The 18,301-nt window shown below is 44.0% G+C and overlaps 1 protein-coding gene across 1 annotated transcript; it reads right to left on the bottom strand.

Annotated features, from left to right (window-relative positions):
- Window positions 1-521: 521 nt before the first annotated feature.
- On the bottom strand, window positions 522-18,030 carry ARHGDIB (Rho GDP dissociation inhibitor beta). Its single transcript, XM_037033838.1, has 6 exons — window positions 17,882-18,030; window positions 9,196-9,379; window positions 8,492-8,575; window positions 6,435-6,511; window positions 3,253-3,316; window positions 522-1,219 (listed from the first exon to the last, which is right to left on the bottom strand). The coding sequence occupies exons 2-6, from the start codon at window positions 9,371-9,373 to the stop codon at window positions 1,020-1,022; spliced, it is 603 nt and encodes a 200-aa protein (XP_036889733.1). The 5' UTR covers window positions 9,374-9,379; window positions 17,882-18,030; the 3' UTR covers window positions 522-1,019.
- Window positions 18,031-18,301: the final 271 nt, after the last annotated feature.

Raw genomic sequence — 18,301 nt, 5'->3', positions numbered from 1 at the left:
GGAGTTTCACATAATGAGCCAGAGGTGCAAATGTAGTGTGAGAGAGAATTATTGTTAACTGAGTATTATAAAAGGAGGGCAACGGTAAATACGGGTAGGAAGGCATGCTGGGGCTGCATGGAAGGGCAGGTTATCAACTAAACACAGGAGCTTCGGTTTTATCTGGTAGGTGATGGGAATTCATTGAAAGATCTTAGGCAGGAGAGAAACAATGTCTGATTTGGCCCCCGGGTCCCTATGGGTTTCCAAGAGGCTCCCGTAGGTGGTAGGATGCACAGATCTCAAGATTGGGAATAACTGCAGCGTGATAATACTATAAAATAAAACAAATTGAGATTTTCTTCCATTTATATTCTGAAGGTTCATCGCCCATTGCAGGAGCAGGGGACCAAACTGTTGCCAGTGGTATAAATGTCCCCTGTACTATGCCCTACCCCACCCGCTCTGAGGAAACTCACAGATGTGAACCATCCAGTTACCATATTTGTTCAAATGAGAAAGCAAGAAAATGAGGGTCTCAGTGAGGTCATACAATTGTTTTATTCATACTCTCTCGTGCTGTTTAAGTGTCTCCCAGGAAAGAAGAACCCAAGTGGCAGGGAATGCGGTTAGGGACTGTCACTGAGCCAGCAGCAGCCACTGCATAATCCAGGGGTGGGAATGAGCACTGGAACCCAGGCAAAAGGATGGTTAGTGGTTGCTCATTTCCTGGCCTCTAGTTCCTCAAATGAGAACAAGAGAACCAATATTAAATGGTTGCATATTAAGGAACAGAACTTCAAAGATCTGGCCGTGATGGGGGATCAGAAAGAACGGGCAGGATGAAAGCCTGGGTTTTAAGTGTCCAGTGCGAGGGACAACTCTGAGAGAGTGTGCGGGAGGAGATGCATGAGTAAGAGGCTGTGAGGAGTGTAGGGGAAGGGGCCCAGCTATGATCAGGGTGGAGGGGCAGGGTGGTGAACACAACTGAGAGGGTTCTTCCAGGTGGCAGGGGCAGGGACAGGGTTGGGCAGATGTGCTCATTCTGTCCACTCCTTCTTAATGGACAGGTTCCACTCCCAGGTGAGGTGGTCGTGCTTGTCATCGTCGGTGAAGAAGGACTTGTTGTGGTAGGTGCCTCGGGCCAGCATGCCTTTGGGAGCCTCCTCGATCGGAGTCAGGAACTCATACTCTTCTGGCCGCGGCCCGTAGCTGCCGACCATAAATGTGGCTTTATCCACTGGGAAGAAAGAAACGTTCATCAGGATGAGTCTGATAGAGAAAAAACAAACACTGCGGACTGGGGACATAGAGCACAGCCCACAGTGATCAAGGCCCAAACCGATGGTTCCCAGGCCTGGCTAAGCATCAGATTTCCTGGGGCACCTTTTTCTTTCTTAGTTTTTAAAAAATCTGAGTGCCTTTTAGTACTATACTTTCTTTTAACCTGCCCCAAAGACTATGGTTCAGTAACCTGCTGTTGGTCCCCCAAATCAGTGTTTTTGGAAAGCATCACAGATGATTCTGTGTAGCAGAAAAACTATGGACTCAGTGCCCTAAGTCGATGGGGATGAAAAATGTTTCATCTTTGTGGAGATGTAGCAGACTATACCATAAAAATGCCAGGTGTTCAAAAGGTATACAATTCCAGTTATAAGGTGTGTAATGTAAAGCTTGATATCTATAGTTAATAATATCATATTGTATATTTGAAAGTTGCTAAGAGAATAGATCTTAAAAGATCTCGTCAGAAGAAAGAAATTGTAACTATGTGTTGTGATGGATGTTAAGGAAACTTATTTTGGTAATCATTTTACAATACATACCAAATCATTATGTTGCCTATCTAAAGTGAATACAATGTTATATGTCAATTATATCTCAAACAAACAAATAAACAAAAAACTCAAGCCAGTTGAGACCTGAGTTCTTTTCTCAGCTCTGTATCTACCTAGGTCCCTATAACATTTTGGGGCCTCCATTGTTTCTCTACATGAGCTTTAAGGATCTTTTATCTATAGATTATCACCCTATAAATGCCTCAATTGGGGGAGATAAGGTTACAGCTGGTGATCAAAAGGAACAGAATTCATGGGTGGAATAATTGGATTAAAGGGGAAAATCAATAATTTAGCTTTAAAAATGTAAGAATTGGGACAAATGGTGAAAATACCAGCCAAAATTATTCATAGATGAATAACTGGGATATACATTAAGAACAAGTAGGAGATTAGAAAGTATGAATATGGGCAGGTAGGTAGACAGCAGGCAATGTGTTGTTAGCTGTGAAGTGTTGTGAGTAATTCTGCAGGAACAACCACAGACACATTATAACCCTCTCCACTAAGTGAGGCAACGCAGTGTCTATGTCCAAAGGAAAATAGGAAACTGCACTATTTTTTTTCATGAGACTAGGTATTGGAAAGACCAATTAAGTTCTTTCAGGTCAACAACCATCTGTGGGATGTGAGTAACTGAGTGGTCCTCTAGGCTCTGCAAATGATTAGACAATTTCTCCCCTCTCCCTCGTTTCTTGGTTGGGTGGAGCTGCTGCATTACGGTTCCGCGCCTCTGTGGGAGGGGGCGCCAGAGGTAAGGGGGAATGGTCTGGGTGCGCCCATCAGCTTTTCACTTCTTCCAGCCCACGCAACGGGAGAGAACTGAGGACAGGTGCCCAAGGCATGGAAGACTGCCGATTAAATTGCGTTATATTATTTTTCAATGAGGCAGCTTTTCTTAATTCCAGAAAGATGTTTGTTTGTTTGTTTCTTTTTTTTGTTTGTTTCTTTAGGAAATTAAGCACCTCCCCCCACTGCCCCCATTGCCGACTCTCATTCCCAATAAACACACATGCCAGGGGGTAGGTCTTTCTGTCGTCCCTGTCTGCGATTTCTCTGACGCTGGGGTTCATTTCTTTTCTTTCTTGCTTGCTTTTTTTTTTTTTTTTTTTTACTTTTGGGAATACTTCTGTGTACTTTATTTTATTCAGTCTTATCTTGGTTGCTCTTCCCCTCTACGAGTAAAAAAGTTGAATTCCAGAAGCTGAATGCCTAAGGTTAGTGGCTGACCCAGGCTAAACCAAGTCTCCTGAGTGTAGGTCTTGCCATTAGCCTCTAGGTCAGAAGTGTATGTGTGCCTTTGCCTAGGGTGAGTGTCCACAGCTTTTTTCTATCAGATTCTTAAATGGGTCTATGCTAAAAACTTGATAATAGCCAGAATGTAAGTATTAGTGAGAAGCAGATTGGGGGACGGTGTGAGGCGTAGGTCCCTTACCTTTCACCCCAGTTCGGTAGGTGTGCTGGACATATTTCAGACCCGACACAATGTCTCTGTTCACCTGGGGGTGGAAGGATAAGAACAATTCAGATTAAAGAGGCTCTTTCATTTTTCCTCATGATTCATTCTGACCCTACCTAGCTGAGTCTTCTCTAAGGATAAGAAGACAAGACTCAGTTTCCAGTAAGTGTTACTATTATCATTTAGTGCAGTCATCTTCTTTCCAGATTGGAAAGAAGCATTTGCCAGACTCCCTGCTGCTAATCTGGTTTTAATCATTTGAATACTGTGATTTGGGGTTTGGGGAGGGGTGGTTAATTAAAGCCTTGTCTCAGTATTTCTCATTACATTTCTCCTTCCTCAGTGGTCCAGAGAACGGTCTTGAACTGCGGCTCCCTGATGCTCCCGGCCAGAAGACTGTCTTTGTCTTAGGGCAGACAGGTTACAAAGCCACTGATGGGAAATGTTACGTAAACATCTGAAAATCCCAGCCTGAGAAATGACCCACCCAGCATATGAAAGACAAACAACAAGGAGAAAAGCCATAATGGAAAATGAGGTTGAGAGGACCGTTGTGCCTCTAATGCAGGTATAATTGGAGGTCGAGAGTTGAGGAGATGGGTCACAGGAAAACATCCTCCGATACGTAAATAATGAGTAAAAGCCACTTGTGTTTGGCGAGTATGTTGGATGTCTGTCATTTTCAGACGTTGTCTGAGGTCACGATACTTTCCCAAGCCTTTCAAAGAAAATGCACTAAAGCAGAATGAAAATAGAGACAGTCCAAGCACTTTGTTTTCCATTAGTCATTTTACCTGGGACTGAACTGGGTTGTCCGTCAATTTTATGTGGTGGCCATGCTTAGACAAACAAATTAAAGTGGACATTGCATCGTTGGCTGGAAGACTTGGTTAATTGTTCACTAATGTGAAGAATTTAAGCCTCTTCTAATAATTTCTCCTCAACAATAATTATGGCTCCCCTTTCGTTTTGGAGGGAGTAATTAAAGCAATCTGTCAATGCTACATTGTTGGTGATGAAGGAGCATGGCAGTGAATGCTGCCAGCTCAGGTTCTAGCCTGCCACTCAGTAAACTCGGTAGTATAAACCCATCAAAAGCAGACAAAATAAAAACACATTGAAGACACTGTGATAAAACAAAACCCAGACTTTCTAATTACACTGACTCCCACGAGTGCTTTGTAAAAATAGGGCAAATAAATGGATCTTTCTAGAAGTCTCTAAGGTGCTCCTTTGGGCCTAGTAGGAGGTGTGGTCTGGTGGGAATGAGATCTAACAACAGGAATAATGGTGCCATAGGGATAAGGACTTTAAAACAAAGCATTTCCTGTTTTTCTACTACTCCATAGAATGTCCGTTTAATATAAATATGTTTGAGATGGGTAAAAAAACGTGTGAATATTCTTAGCATTCTCTTCCTTTGCCTGCGCGCCCTACCCCTTTGTCTCTCCCACACCAGGGGGAAGAAGCCTTGGTGACGTGAGTGGGAGTGAGACCTGTGGAAGTTAGAGACACTCTGTTTCCTTAGGAGACAGAAGAAAGAAAAGCAGAAGCTGAAAGAGCGTCTCAGGCCCGACTCTCAGAATGTTGTGAAGTTTCAGGGAGAACGAGAACACTGAGAGCAGCTAAGCGAGGTAAAGAAAGAGGGTTTGAGGATACACCGCTGGGGTTGGACGTGCAGACTTTCTTGGACATTCTTCAAGTGTAGAGTTAAATGGCTTGTTAATTATTTTCATTTGTGAGCTGCTGTTTCTTCCAATGGCAGCTTTGTGCTGGGACAGGCCACAGAGTGGTTCAGCTTCACGTGGGCTACCCTTAGAGAGTGAGTGACCTTTCTCCTGTGAAAGTCAAGGCCAAACCTCTGAGGCGGATGGGAGTTGAAACCCCTTTCCAGGCCCTCCTCCTCCATCACCTTCCTGTGTCACCCTGACCGAGGGGGACCCACGTTCTTCCTCGGTCTCCTCACCCAGAGCAGGAGCCCCGGCTCCAGACCTTTTTTTCTCATTCACATTAAAATTTACCTGTCATGTTTCATTTGACTTGATCAAAACATTCCATTTGACAAAATCTGGCTTACTAAATCGACACATCAGGGCGATAATATTAATGATTACACACTGACTGCTGTGGGACCTATGCTAGGCATGTTTGGATATGATGTTTTACCGAGCTCTCAGGGGCGTTAGTAAAACAAAAGTACTACAGGAAACGAGGAAGTGAACGGTAGCTCAGCGCCTGTTACAGAGCAGGCATCAACAAATATTTTCAGAATGAAATTATTTGGGGGCAGATTTGTATGTGGTGGAAAGTGATTGTTCCTGGCCCCTGAATCCCACTCTGCACCAGGGAAAACAAGGGCCCGGTGTGTAAATAAGAGGGGGTGGGGCTTTCCTCGGAGCAGCCCAGGCCCTGGAGGCCATGACCGAGTGGGAAGTGTGCAGCCGCGGCAAACAGAAGCAGGTAGGAGCAAACAAGGAATTTCTCATCTGTTTGTTTTCCAATTCAAGGTTATTTTTCTCCTCGATTGTGGCTGCTCCCTGGGATGTGTGCCTATTCATTAAACATCCGTTTATCTCCTATTTAGCTTTGTGCTTACCTATTCACCTGCTCCACAAACTAAATTGTCATCTTCAGTTATTTACCAAAGACCACACTCCTTGGCTTCGTGTAAGAATTATTGAGCAGTTAGAGCGGAGGCTCTGTCGGCTCTATTTCCTTTTCCTAATCATTCATTCATGCATCTATTTCTTAATAAGTATTCACTAAATATTTACCATTTACAAAGTTCTTTGTGAATTATTGGGAAGAAGGGGTATATAATACCCTCCTGATCTGGACGTGCTTAGGCTGTATAGGGGGCAATGGCACAGGTGGGGCCGTACAAAGCAGCGTGTGCCTTGTCAGTGGGAGTATCACTAGTTCACAGAGAGTGACCCCACCGGCTCAAGCGGCCAGTGGGGGGAGGTCCTGGTTGGGAAAAGGCAGAGGGTGTGTCTCAGCAGGTGAAGCCCAGAGTTGGGGAGAAGGCAGTCCAGCTCCAGGGGAAAAAAGGGGAAAAAAGTATGCCAACATGGTAATGCAAGAAATTTGATTCTTTTTCTTTCTTTGATCATAGAAAGGATTTAAATTTTATAAAACATCTAGGGCAAGATACTTACTTTGAAGTGAATTTTGACTCTATATTCAACACCTTCCTTTAGAACAAAAGTTTCTTTTTTGAGGGCTTCAAGATCCCCTGTAGAAGTGAATTGTGAAAGAGTTTAATCTCCTCAGAAAGAGATACAGAAGTTGATGAATGAAGTTTAAGTTCCAGAGCCTTTAGCTGGGCCCATCAGAGAGACATGGTCCACATGGCCCTCCATTCTAAGAACATTTAAAACTGGTGGCTTGAGGTGCCTGAAATCTTACAGCTAGATAGAAAAGAAATGTGATTTAGTTCGACAACAATCCTAAGAATATACAGAACATTACCAGTAATGAGTTCATGTACAAAAAATAAGTCTTTCCTAATTGTCAGCAATAAAAACAAGTTTTCATCAATCATCCTAGAGGAAAGTCTGAACTATCTTTCTACTTGTTGAAAATGGCATTACATATATGTGGTCAAACAAAAAGATGACTAAAGAATTAAAGAATACACCCCTATACCTGAAATAAAGAAGTATAGGAAAAATATTACATAAGAGCACCAGCTATTTGTTTCTGTAGATTTGGTCACATTTGTGACATTTTGTAGCTTTTACAAATGTACTTGCTTTGGTCCCTTTTAAATCATTCTAAATAAATTTTCATTTTTGTTCTTCATTTTGCATTTGCAATTTCATATTATTTTTCTTAGGAAATGTCGCTTCAGTTGTAAAAGCTTTGGGCTCCCCAACAGTGAGGCCTGCCCTCGTTTCCCGGTGCCTGGTTAGAGAGACAGTCATTCTCTGTTCTTCCCCCTATGTGACCCTGTATAGTCAGACACTCGGGAGTGAGTGTCAGCTTCGTGCACAAGCTTGGTGCTCAGGGCCGGGACCAGCATACTATATATATCTGGGATTCAGCTCTGAAGCTTCTTTGTGAGAGAAAACCCAGTTTGGGTGTCCAGTGCTGGGAAGAGGCACAGAGACCATGCTTCTTTCACAATAACATCAAGCCCTTCGAAAAAGTACAAGTTTCCTTTGCACTAATTTGGACCTTACGTTACAAAATGACGGCTGTACCTGGTAAATGGCACAGTTTTGCAAGGGAAGGGTCTGAGTCCTGGTGGGGGAGAGAGCCTGTGGGTCTCTCCTGGAAGGGACGCTGGGCCGTGGGGGCAGCTGGATTTGTGCGTCTGCTCTAATGATTTCAGTTGAAGAGGAAGCACCTTCTCGGCCTCTGATTTCCTCCCTCTGACAGAAAAGCCCATATAAGGCAAAAGTGGATGCGTTTTGTGAGAGGGGAACTACCTTGCTGCTAACTAAGCCTGCTATTCTAGTCATGCTGTGCTTTGTCTGAAGGTTCACATTTTCAGTCAGGTAATTTGTGTTTTCCACAACAGGTCTGCCTTTTACCCCCAACCTCTTAGCCCTGTGGCCCTTACTTCCATCGGGTCGCATTTTCCCCATAATACCTGCCTTCCCAGTGTCTTCTTTTCTCCTCAAGACCTAAGTCTCAGGAAAGGACTTGACCATTGTCACAGTAAAGTGGAAGAAAATAGCATCTTAATCTGTACATTTTTTTTTCAGGAGGCAAGGAGTTCCTTATTTAAAAAATCAGAGCTTTAAGTTAGTATGTATTTAACAGTGGAATTCCCAGCATTATTCAGCAGCTCTTAGATTGCTTCTTGCCTTCAGGTAAGTTCTGTAGCTGATATAAGATCAATACTTTCTCTGTCATTTAGATTGTTGTAAATATTACAATTCCTCCATACATCATGCTTCGGAGTATTTCCATCTTTTGACATAAATAGGAATTCTGCTCTCATGTGCGGATAAAAATCTGGAGTAAACCTATTACAAATGAATATACGCAGTACCTATGCATGCACCCTCTTCAGCTAGAGACAGAGGTTGGCTGTCCCTAAGCATGGTCAGTACTGTGTACCTGAGAGCAGTGATGTGTGCACAGGTCGCAGCCCACGCATCTCAGGGACTCACAGGGTTTCCTTTTGCTGGGAGTGGGGACAAAAAGCAGGTTTCTCCAATGACATCATTAGCTCTCTTTGAACAGAACAGATGTGCCCGCTTACCAGTGAGGTCCATGGTGATTGGTCCTGGGGCAGTCTCACAGACCAGGGTAAGGCGGGTGACAATGACATTGGGGGCTGTAGGGTCTGCGGAGTCAAAACAAAATGTAAGTCTAAGGAAGAGACATGTGTGTAAAAAGAAAGGTGATAGCTCTGCCTGGAGCAGAAGTGGACATGGTAGATTTACCATGCTTCATCACAATGGCCTTGCAAATTACAGCCATGTGATTATTTGTTTCCAGCCCTTGCAGGTCCATCTTAATGATACACAGCAGAGATTTCCTGAGGGACTATGGGTAAGGCACTGTCCTAGCTGGGCACTGCTCATCCCTTTCTTTGGGCCATGTCTTGGTCTGCCATAGTGTATGTGGAAGTGAAGAATGGTTAGGTAAGGAGAGTGAAGGAGATAGAGAAGATGGAGAGAAAAATGTGAGAGAATGGAGAACATACAATTTTAAATGGTAATTTGAAGTTCTTTCTAAATCCTCCCTATGCATTATTTTTCATTGTTTCGGTGCTCACTTGCACCTTCTCTCCGAATAAGATGTAATTATACAGTCCATAACTGTATTCAACATCTATACATCATGACCCACTCACTTAACCCTGGAAGCTCTTGGTGCTGTTTCCTTTGCCCCAGCTGCTGAGTAGCAGAAATACATGCATCTCTGGGACCCTCCACGTGACCCCCATCCTCATACACACACCTGCTATCACAGGGCCATCCCCCAGGAGTGTTTTCTTGTACTTAGTTAGACTCTCATCATCTTTGTCCATCTCTTGCAGCTCTTGTAGGGACTTCTGAGGTGGAGGCTTATAATTGAGCTTCCCATCCAGTTCATCCTCCTCCTCCTCCACATGTGGTTCTGGGGCTTTTTCAGTCATTTTGATCTATTTCAGAGACAGAGAGGATGATAGTCTATTAGTCAAAATCAATGGATATAGACAATGTTTGTAAGGGTGCTGTTGGCATTGTCTTTGCCCTAATGAATTTCCGTAGTTGTCAGTGATTTTCTAGAAAATATTCCCCTAATTTCATCTCAATATATTTCATGAAATAAAAATATAATGCATTCCAGTCTTTTCTCTGCCATGCCTGATTTTCTTTTGTACTGTAATGAGTTCCACCTATTTACTGAATAAAACTGACCAAAAAAAGTTCATTTGTGAATGATATGCTTCAGGTGAAGCAACTTAACACAAGCGGGCCTGGCAATGAGCAAATGGCCCCAGTTTAAATAGTTACAGCAGTTATCACAGTCCTCCACACCCACCAACCTTGCTAGTATCAAAGTTCTGAGAATGTACAATCCAGATAAGATAGTTTCAAGAGGCAGGCGGAGTGCTCACCAAAGAAAATTGGCTTCTTCCCATTAATTGACTCTTCCTCTGAACTCCTGCAATACCTCAAATGTAACCCATAAGAAGTTGTAGGACCCCCATGCTACCTGCTTGAAGTGTCTGAGTAGTTGCCACTCAACACAGTTAACAATCCCTTGAGGGCAGATACTAGGTTCTATGTTTCTCTTGAATCTCCTATAACACTTGAAATACTTGAGGTATTTTATAAACATTCACTGATTGATTTACTGGGTTCTTCTGTTTTTCTGAAATAATGCAAAATAGCAAAGGACTCCAACTTTGCTAGACAATCTAGACAAAATTGATATCTAGACGGTTTTTCTACCTCCCAATGATCTCCCATTTGGGAACCGATTTCCCTTTTAGTACCTCCCACCTCCCCTCAGATTTCCAGTGACCTTGGGCTCTGACATCTCACCAGAGTATTCCCTGGAGTCTGTCTTTTTTCACCATCATCTACATTCTGTGTTAAAAAAATTGAAGGGAGATCTCACAAAACTATTCACACTTAAGTGTTAATGACAGAATAATAGGTTTAAAATTAATTCCTCTTAAGGAATGTATAGTCAGAGCTTTTCAGAGCTGAAAGGAACTTTAGAGGTGACAGGTTATCATTTAATCATTGAGAAAATTGAAACCAAGAGGGTTAGAGAATTGCCAAAGTTCGCAGGGTGACTAGATGACCAGTGACACTGACTCTCAGCTAGATGAGAGTCAGTGTCCTAATAAAGAGGAAAAAAACTCTAGTTGAAGAATTTCAAGCCCATGACAGGCCCCATGCTTGAGCTATGGGGAAACAAGGGAGATATTTGGGCAAGGAGATAATTTCTTGATTTCCATCAGTTCTACCCTGAGGGTAACTCCCTCCCCCTGTGGATAGAGGCTTCGTTGCTCCGAAGTGGCACAATTATAGGACAAAAATCTATTACATTTCATCCTGAGTGACCCTGAACTTCTGTAAAGTGCCCTGAGAGTGAAGTTATCTCTGGCCAAAATCAGCTGTGGTTTGAAGTTTCAACGCCACTCTCTTTGGCAATAGGAAGAAAAATAGTTTGGAAGTGAAGTAAAAATAATTTTAACAGAAAAAAGTAAAGAACAAGAAATGGTATCTCTTGGCTCAATGAATCTCTTCCAGCAAAATAAGAAGCCAAACACGATGAGCCTGGGTCAACTCTGAGAACAGCCTTGCAATGCCCAGGTCCTCTTCCTGTGTAGGAAGGAAACATGTAGGCTGTTTCCATGGTAACTCTTGCTTCAGCTGAAGAACAAGAGCCACTCAAAGCTGAGTTCTAAACAGCACAATAAACATAGTGACTGATTCAGCTCATATTCCAAACAACACTCAGGAAAAGTGAATGGACTAGTTGGAAAAAACAGTGAAGGAGGCAGTGGGTGGAGGTTGCAGGTCACAGGTAGTTTAAAGACATCCACTAGGGGCCAGATGAAGAGTAACCCAGAAGAGACCAACCAGATGAGGCAGGTTCTTCTCTGCTGACACTCAGGAGCCTAACCAGATACCCAGGGTGGAAGTCACATAACAGACTTGAAAATGGAGCGTCAGGAAGGCTATCTACACATGAGGGCATCTCAGCCCCCATGGACAGGCCTTTCTGAAAATACATTGCTTGGTTCTAACAAGTCGTCTGCTTAAAGTCTTGACTATTAGACTTCACACTAGGCTGCAAATTTGATGATTTTAATAACCTGCAGGGAACTGTAATTCTGAACCCCAAACCTCAGTTCTGAAAAGAGAATAAGAGAATGAGAGAGAGAGAGAGAGAGAGAGAGAGAGATGGATCTGGTCGAGGATGGGATCCGCTAACCCCTAACAGTGTGATGATCGTGGGCAAGTCAATGTATCTGTCATCCAGATCTTGACCTTCTCATTAGTAAACATGAAACTTATATCAGTTCTATATTTCCTTGATTTATTGCAAACAGATACAATAATTGCTTCATAAAAATGAGACGCCAATTTATTTAAAGACATTGAAGAGCAGAGGACAACATGGGATTACTATATGAACTTATTGCAGTCAAAAGGAGGCCATGCAGGACCACATAACAATAATTTGGTCTAATTATGTAGCCTAGGGAAAAGGAAGTATGAGGCTAGACAATCCAACAGCAGCTCGTTCTGGTCAACTGATTAGGAAAAAAATGTCATCCTATGGCACATAATGGAGTGAAACAACAGTTCTCAGGGAAAGCAGATTTTTAAAACAAAATTAAGGCCACAAAAACTTGGTGAGCACCTAGTGTTTACAAGAGATTGCGCTTCAGAACATACTGATGCTTAAGTTAGTCTCCAAAGTGGAGGAGGCACTGGAGGGGGAGCACTGTGGTTGTACTGAAAAGGCCCAGCTGGGGTGATGGACTTTTGGAGACTACAGATCTCGAATAAACATATAATAAAAGGCATGGTCTTTATTAAAGGAAAACAGCAATATACTCATGAAACTGTGCATGCAGTTCAGGGGGTCTGTGGACCCCTGAAACACTTAATTGATTTTACTGGAGTCCAAGATTAAGAACATGACCTTGAAACTATAACTTTTGGAAACATGAAACAAGAGTTGAGAAAGTTTTCTTCTCTCTAGGCCTGGCCAGGTCAGTGACACAACTTAACCTCAAGGTAAGGATCAGGTTTAGGCGCCCAAAACATTGGGTATAGAAACAGGAGACATCAGGTGCCAGCTGCCTCTGAGGGAACAGGACCACAAACAAAGCCAGGCAGAGGAGCCCAGGTACCCAGGGAGCAGGTCTGTAGGAGAAGAGTTCTGTGGTCAGTCTACTTGATTTTGTATTCTTTCTTCTCTGAATTAGGCCTCACCATGCATGGGCTTTGGTCCTGGCTTTGCTACCAACCAGCTGTGACGCCCCGAATGAATCTTTCAACCACTGTAGTTCTTCTTTTCCTCATCCTGGGTGGAGTCACAGCAGACCTCCTCTAGGTCCTTTCTTTTTCTAAGGCCTCTATCTGTGTATTTCTCCTGACTTGAAGACAGGTTCGGCTAAATTGGCGTCCAGTTACCTTATTTCTGTTACTGTTCATATAAGAGACTATACACCCAATTTAGTGTTTCAGATTTATGTGAATCCCCCAAAGGTGCTGCATTTCAAATTTTACAATTCATCTCTGGGGAACCTCAGATTCTCCCAAAGTCCTAGATATACGTGGTTGATATAGTTTGACAATGATTTCCCAAACTAAATATTTGTGTGTATTTAGCCACAAATGTCAGTTTTCTATTGGGTGCTTGCTAAAGTGAAAACCAAAATTTTAATGGAAATTCTAGAGGACGTTTTCTAATTTTACCATCTAAAGAACTGGTTTTACTATTGATAATAATTATAATAATTACACGCGGGGGTAACTGCTTTGATGAGGACTACCTTCCCTGGTCCTCACCCCAGCTCAGGAGACTCTTCTGCAGTTTCAGGTGACCTACCGCGTAAGGGGCAGAGAGCAGGTTGTCTGAGTACTATGCTCCAGGTTTTCAGTTGTGCTTATTCAGGAGTAGGAATGAAATGATGAAGCACCTCAGTCACTTTGGGAATGCCTCCAGCGGTGCACGGGCAGAGGTAAACGCTTCCTTGCAACCCTCGGCAGGGGTGGCTTTAGCAAAGCAGGGAAGTGTCACACAAAGAGGGTTCCAGTGCAACTCTGCCTCTGTGTCACCTAGTGCAAGCCTCCGAACCTCTCCGAGCTCCAGGCTCATCCTCTGCAAAATGAAACTGTTGCATGAGAAGAGCTCTGAGGCCTCTTCTTAACCCAGTGATTCTAAGGCTCCGACTGTAAAGAGGAAGTGCAGGTGGAGCTGGGGAGCGAGCACCCAGCCCATCAGCACAGAACGTTCTGGTTGGGCTTTTCTCACCTTCCCGCTCGCCCACTGTTTCACAAAGAACTGCTTGTTTTGTTTGTTTCGGTGCATGTTGTTTTTGACTTTGGTTCTTTACACAGGAAAACAACATGGAGAGTTAACATGGACATATTCAACGAGGTCAGTGTGGACTGTGTCAGGTCCCAAAGCACATGTGGCTTTTATTCATGTGCTCACGGCTCCGGTTATCTCTATTTTCTACATTCCAGGCGCCTATTCACTGATGAATTTCCACAGTGGAAACTTCACGGCCCCGTGCCTGCTATTCAGTGAAAGAATGATAAGGATTAGGTGCGCTGAGGTGGAGACTTAGCCTTCTCCGGCTCAATGAGAATGCCACACTGAATTCAGACGGTTACTCACGGCGTGAGCATGACACAGCACATTTGATGTTTTTGCCCTCAAATTCAGTGGAATTTCCAGGGTAAGGACAGTGACACACCCCTGCGGATGTACACTAATTTCAGGATAGAGCACGTTGTCTGGTTCATTAATGCAGTGCCAAATAAGTTGAGGGCAAGAAGAGGTGAAACTATGGAGTTTATATGAAGCGAATTCCTCGGTTAATTCAGAGAAAGGTGAGTTTCTTGCCTACTGGGGCATGGACTTTGAGTCTGGTGGGTCAGAGACTCAAACTGTGGCTTGCATTGAATTTATTACAGGACTTACACAAGTTGTTGACCTCGCTGAGCCCAAGTTTTACCACCAGTAAAGTGGGGATGACGACCTTTCTGCATGAGGTTGAAGAGCTGGAGAAAAAGTATGAAAAGTTCTAGAACTGGACTGACTAATTGCAGGTGTTCAGTAACGGTCCCTGCCTCCCCTTCCTTCCCGGCAGTGCTAGCTGTCCTGCCGCACAGCGTCGGCGAAGCGAGGTAACCGCTTGCCCAGGCTCCAAACGCTTTCCCTTCAATCTGCAGTGTTGACGATATCCACTCCTTCCTCCCTAAAAATAGACTTTGTCTCTTTGGGGATCACTTTGTCTCTTCACAAGAACTTCTGGGAATTGCAAAGATTGTTTATGAACTGAATCAACCTTCAAATGAGACCGTCACTATTCTATTTCTCTAAAACATTTCCACATGGACAATTTAATTTTAGACTCTATTTATTACTCCCTGTCATAATTGAAGCCAGAGGTCACTCTGTGAATGATGAGAAAGGCACAGTGAAGGGAGAGAATGCCCTCTGAGTCTGGAGCAAAGCCCATGAAGGCTTGACTCATGTCCCCAAGTTGCCCAGTTATGCATCTAGAAGCACGGCCCATTAGTATTAAATAGAAGAGGTAGAGAAGAGGCGGGGAGAGAAGGAAATGTGGAAGTACCAGAAGGAGGGGATTTCCATCAGAGAAGTACTTAGGGCGGTAAGCTTCAGCATTCTCCAGCCACCCCGCCATCTCCACTCCACTGATTCAGTCCTACTTTGCCCATGTCTGGGGCTGTACAATCCAGCCATCTCTGGAGGACGGCGATATTTCAGAGCCAGTCAAGGATTTGGGTCTGCTTTGCTGCCTGCTTGGTGATTTGGGTTATTTAGGGCATCAAAGTTGGTCCCTAGGGCTACCAGAGCGGTGTGGGTTTTGGGGTCTTCCCTGGTGTTTCAGTGTTCCCTAGTGACATGGAGGAGCTGGTGCGCCCTGGGTCCTCAGGGATGCTGTCCACCACCTCACCCCTTGAAGAACACTCAAAACCGTGCAGCTTCATGAAAGGAACCAACCCAGGACCTGAGGGGACAGTGCCTGTTTAGGCGCAATAAACGTTATAATAAATCCCGAGGAGGGTACAAATTACTAGAAGCAGAATTCTCTAACATTTCCTTTGGTGGGAGAAACTCTACATTATTTCTTGCCTGTGCATTAATAGTAATATACTCTTCTGACCCAGATTTATACGCTAAAGGAGGGGGCACTCCACACCCCTTAAACTTTTCTGGGTATCTAGCCTATGAAGTCATTGTGCCGCGCATTTTCACAAATATTCATTTTAAGTAATCCTTAAAGAAAACTGCATTAAGGAAGTCATTATGAGGCAAAAGACTATAAGGCAGTAACTCACTACAGTTTTAAATGAAGCATGGAAAATTAGACAGAAGTAAAGACATTTTTTAATGACCACTTGTGCTTAGAGTATCAGTCCCTCTAAGAAAACCCAAGTCGATTTTACCAGCTTCAACTGTGGATAGCGGAGTGTAACACAGCCTGGAGTCATTGAGTGCTTATTGAATGAATAAATGCTGAACTATTAGGAGCAACACGAGACCCATCTCGGGGTTTGCCAGTGTGGACTGACCCAGGAACAGGATGCTCAGAGTGGTATTAAAGAAAATTTCTCCCATGGGACATTTCCTGAAATGTCCTTCTGAGGCACTGTAGCTGTCCCCAGCCCCCTCAGTGTGTGACATTAGTGGAGTCACTTAACACTGCTGAGGCTCACTGTCCTTCCTGTGTCCTCTCAGGATTCAAAAATTAAAAGTTTAGCACACCAGGCCTAACACATTGAAGGTACTCCACATATGTGGCCTCTCTTTCTCAAGATGCCTATTTTTTTCTCCTCAGGGCTTCACTCTCCCCGCCAGCTGAAGTTTGTAATTTACTGTCCCATTGACTTTGCCGGTCTCAGTTTCCACTGAGAACAGAACCTTGAAGTTGCTCACAGCATAACTGCCTAGGGACAAACTCATGCTCTCCCAAACACGAGACAACCAAATTTCAGTGCCTGGAAGATGCCAGCCAGTTTCTCCTGGGCTGTGACACAGTTATTCCACATGTGCTGGATCAGTGTAACTCAGAGGGAGATTTCACCCATCTCCCAAAAGAGTAAGATGATCTTGTTACTATGCTTGTGTCATATCTGAATTGGGAGGGGAAATCTCTTGTAAATTTAACGGAAGCAAAGCAATGGCAAACACGAATGAGACCTGCCTGTGCCTGGACTCACTCGGGCCAATACGGATTCCTTGATTTTCCTTGCATCCCTGCCGTGTGAATCCAGCGCGCTAACCCTGGTTAGCTGTTGCTAACCCATCAGCTCTTGGTCTCTGTGGGAAGGTGTGACTACAGGAACTCCAAGGAGAGCTGTCTGTCTTCCCTCACCTTGACCAGAGACCAGTGCAGAGTTTTATCAGACCCACCCCACAAGTTACCCTACACCTAGAGTTTAATTGAAGACTATGTTAACTGAATAAAATATGCTGACCAGGTCAGCCTCCAAAAAAGAGAATTTCAGGTCATGCCTAAAGCACTTTTAATGGAGGCCAAACTCAGACCTCAATATTTGGAAGGCCCACGAACCAGGTGTCCTAGCTGGGTCCATTTTTCTAGAATCTATCTCTTAAACTATTCAGTGACTTCCGTGTTTGCTTCTGGTTCTCTCACATGTAGAGACCTATTCTTTCGCAACAACAGCAATTATCTTTCTGCCCATCTCACTGCAGGAATTTAACTTGGGGTTTTGTTAGTGGTGGAAATTCTATCCGTATATGACTGCTGAGTAAATAACCATGCATGCCATCTACCGTACTTGCCCGCTGATAGTTAAATCCCATTGTACCCTAAGGAAGGCTTTCCTTACACATTTCTCTTGAACCACCGGACAACTCTTCAGTGGAAGACCATTTAACGTTTGACAGCTTCGAACCTTTTTATTTTCCCTTTTCAATCAGTCTCTTTAAGTCTGCTTAAAAACAGGAAACCACACATCTCCACCCCAGCACCACCTCACCATCCTCTGACAAGCTCTATATCAGTTTGAATCTAATATAGTTTTGCTCCTGAGCCTGGCAAGACGCCTGCCCCTACCCAGTAAGAAAGCCCTCACACCCTGCTGCTCCATAATGGACGTGCTCACAGCTCTTCTCCAGGACATTCGGATTTTCCCCCCTGGGCTGCAGGCTCCTTCTCCTCGCTCACGGAGCCGAGCTGTCTCCCCTGAGTTATTGCTACCATCCCCTGCTATGACTTCCTCTTCTGTTGCAGGAGTGTTCCGCGGTCTCCTTAGCACTTTCTTAACATGAAGTTCGTTTTAAAGAGGAACTGCCCCTCCAAAAAAAAAATCATAAACTGTAAAGGGCTGTCGCCGAGTTTATAGTTTTCCCATGCATTTTTCTGTGCCCACCTGCAGCCTTCCCCACCCCACGGATTTCAACTTACATTCAGTGGTTCTCGTCTCTGCCTGGGTGCCTCTGTCTCTCAACTTGGACTTCTGAGCGCTGGCAGTTAAAACAGGAAGGAAGTTAATGACAAAAAAAATGTTTTAAACCCACTAGAAGAGGAAACCCTGGGCCGTCTCAAATCCTGTTCTGTACTGCGTATCTCTCAATCAGCTAGCTCTGAGCAGCATTCGTGTCAATTAATGGCACATGTAAGAGCATGTCTGCCCACGGGAACATGGGTATGCATAAATGTTCATGCAGGGGGGTGCAGCCTGCAGCCATGAGTGCGATGAATAACTGTGCAATAGGTCTAAAAATCAAGTCATTTCAGTGCACGAGCTTTCTGAGGCACCTAGTCTAAAACCAGGATCAATAAATTCCCACAGGCTTTACTTTATAGCACTGACTTCTGTTCCTG

The sequence above is a fragment of the Sturnira hondurensis genome, unplaced genomic scaffold (genome assembly GCF_014824575.4).
Source record: "Sturnira hondurensis isolate 20B ecotype Veracruz unplaced genomic scaffold, ASM1482457v3 Scaffold0021795, whole genome shotgun sequence".
Lineage (NCBI taxonomy): Eukaryota > Metazoa > Chordata > Mammalia > Chiroptera > Phyllostomidae > Sturnira > Sturnira hondurensis.
Note: the sequence above shows the minus strand (reverse complement) of the source record. Positions and strands in the feature narration are given on the sequence as shown.

What these genes read in the sequence shown, in the direction of transcription:
- ARHGDIB (XM_037033838.1), bottom strand. Translation starts at nt 9,373, where the DNA reads ATGACTGAAAAAGCCCCAGAACCACATGTGGAGGAGGAGGAGGATGAA. An exon ending in AATCACCATGGACCTCACTG is followed by an intron (nt 6,512 to 8,491) that starts GTAAGCGGGCAC and finishes TCACTTCTACAG; the next exon opens with GGGATCTTGAAGCCCTCAAA. An exon ending in GAGTCAAAATTCACTTCAAA is followed by an intron (nt 3,317 to 6,434) that starts GTAAGTATCTTG and finishes TTCCACCCCCAG; the next exon opens with GTGAACAGAGACATTGTGTC.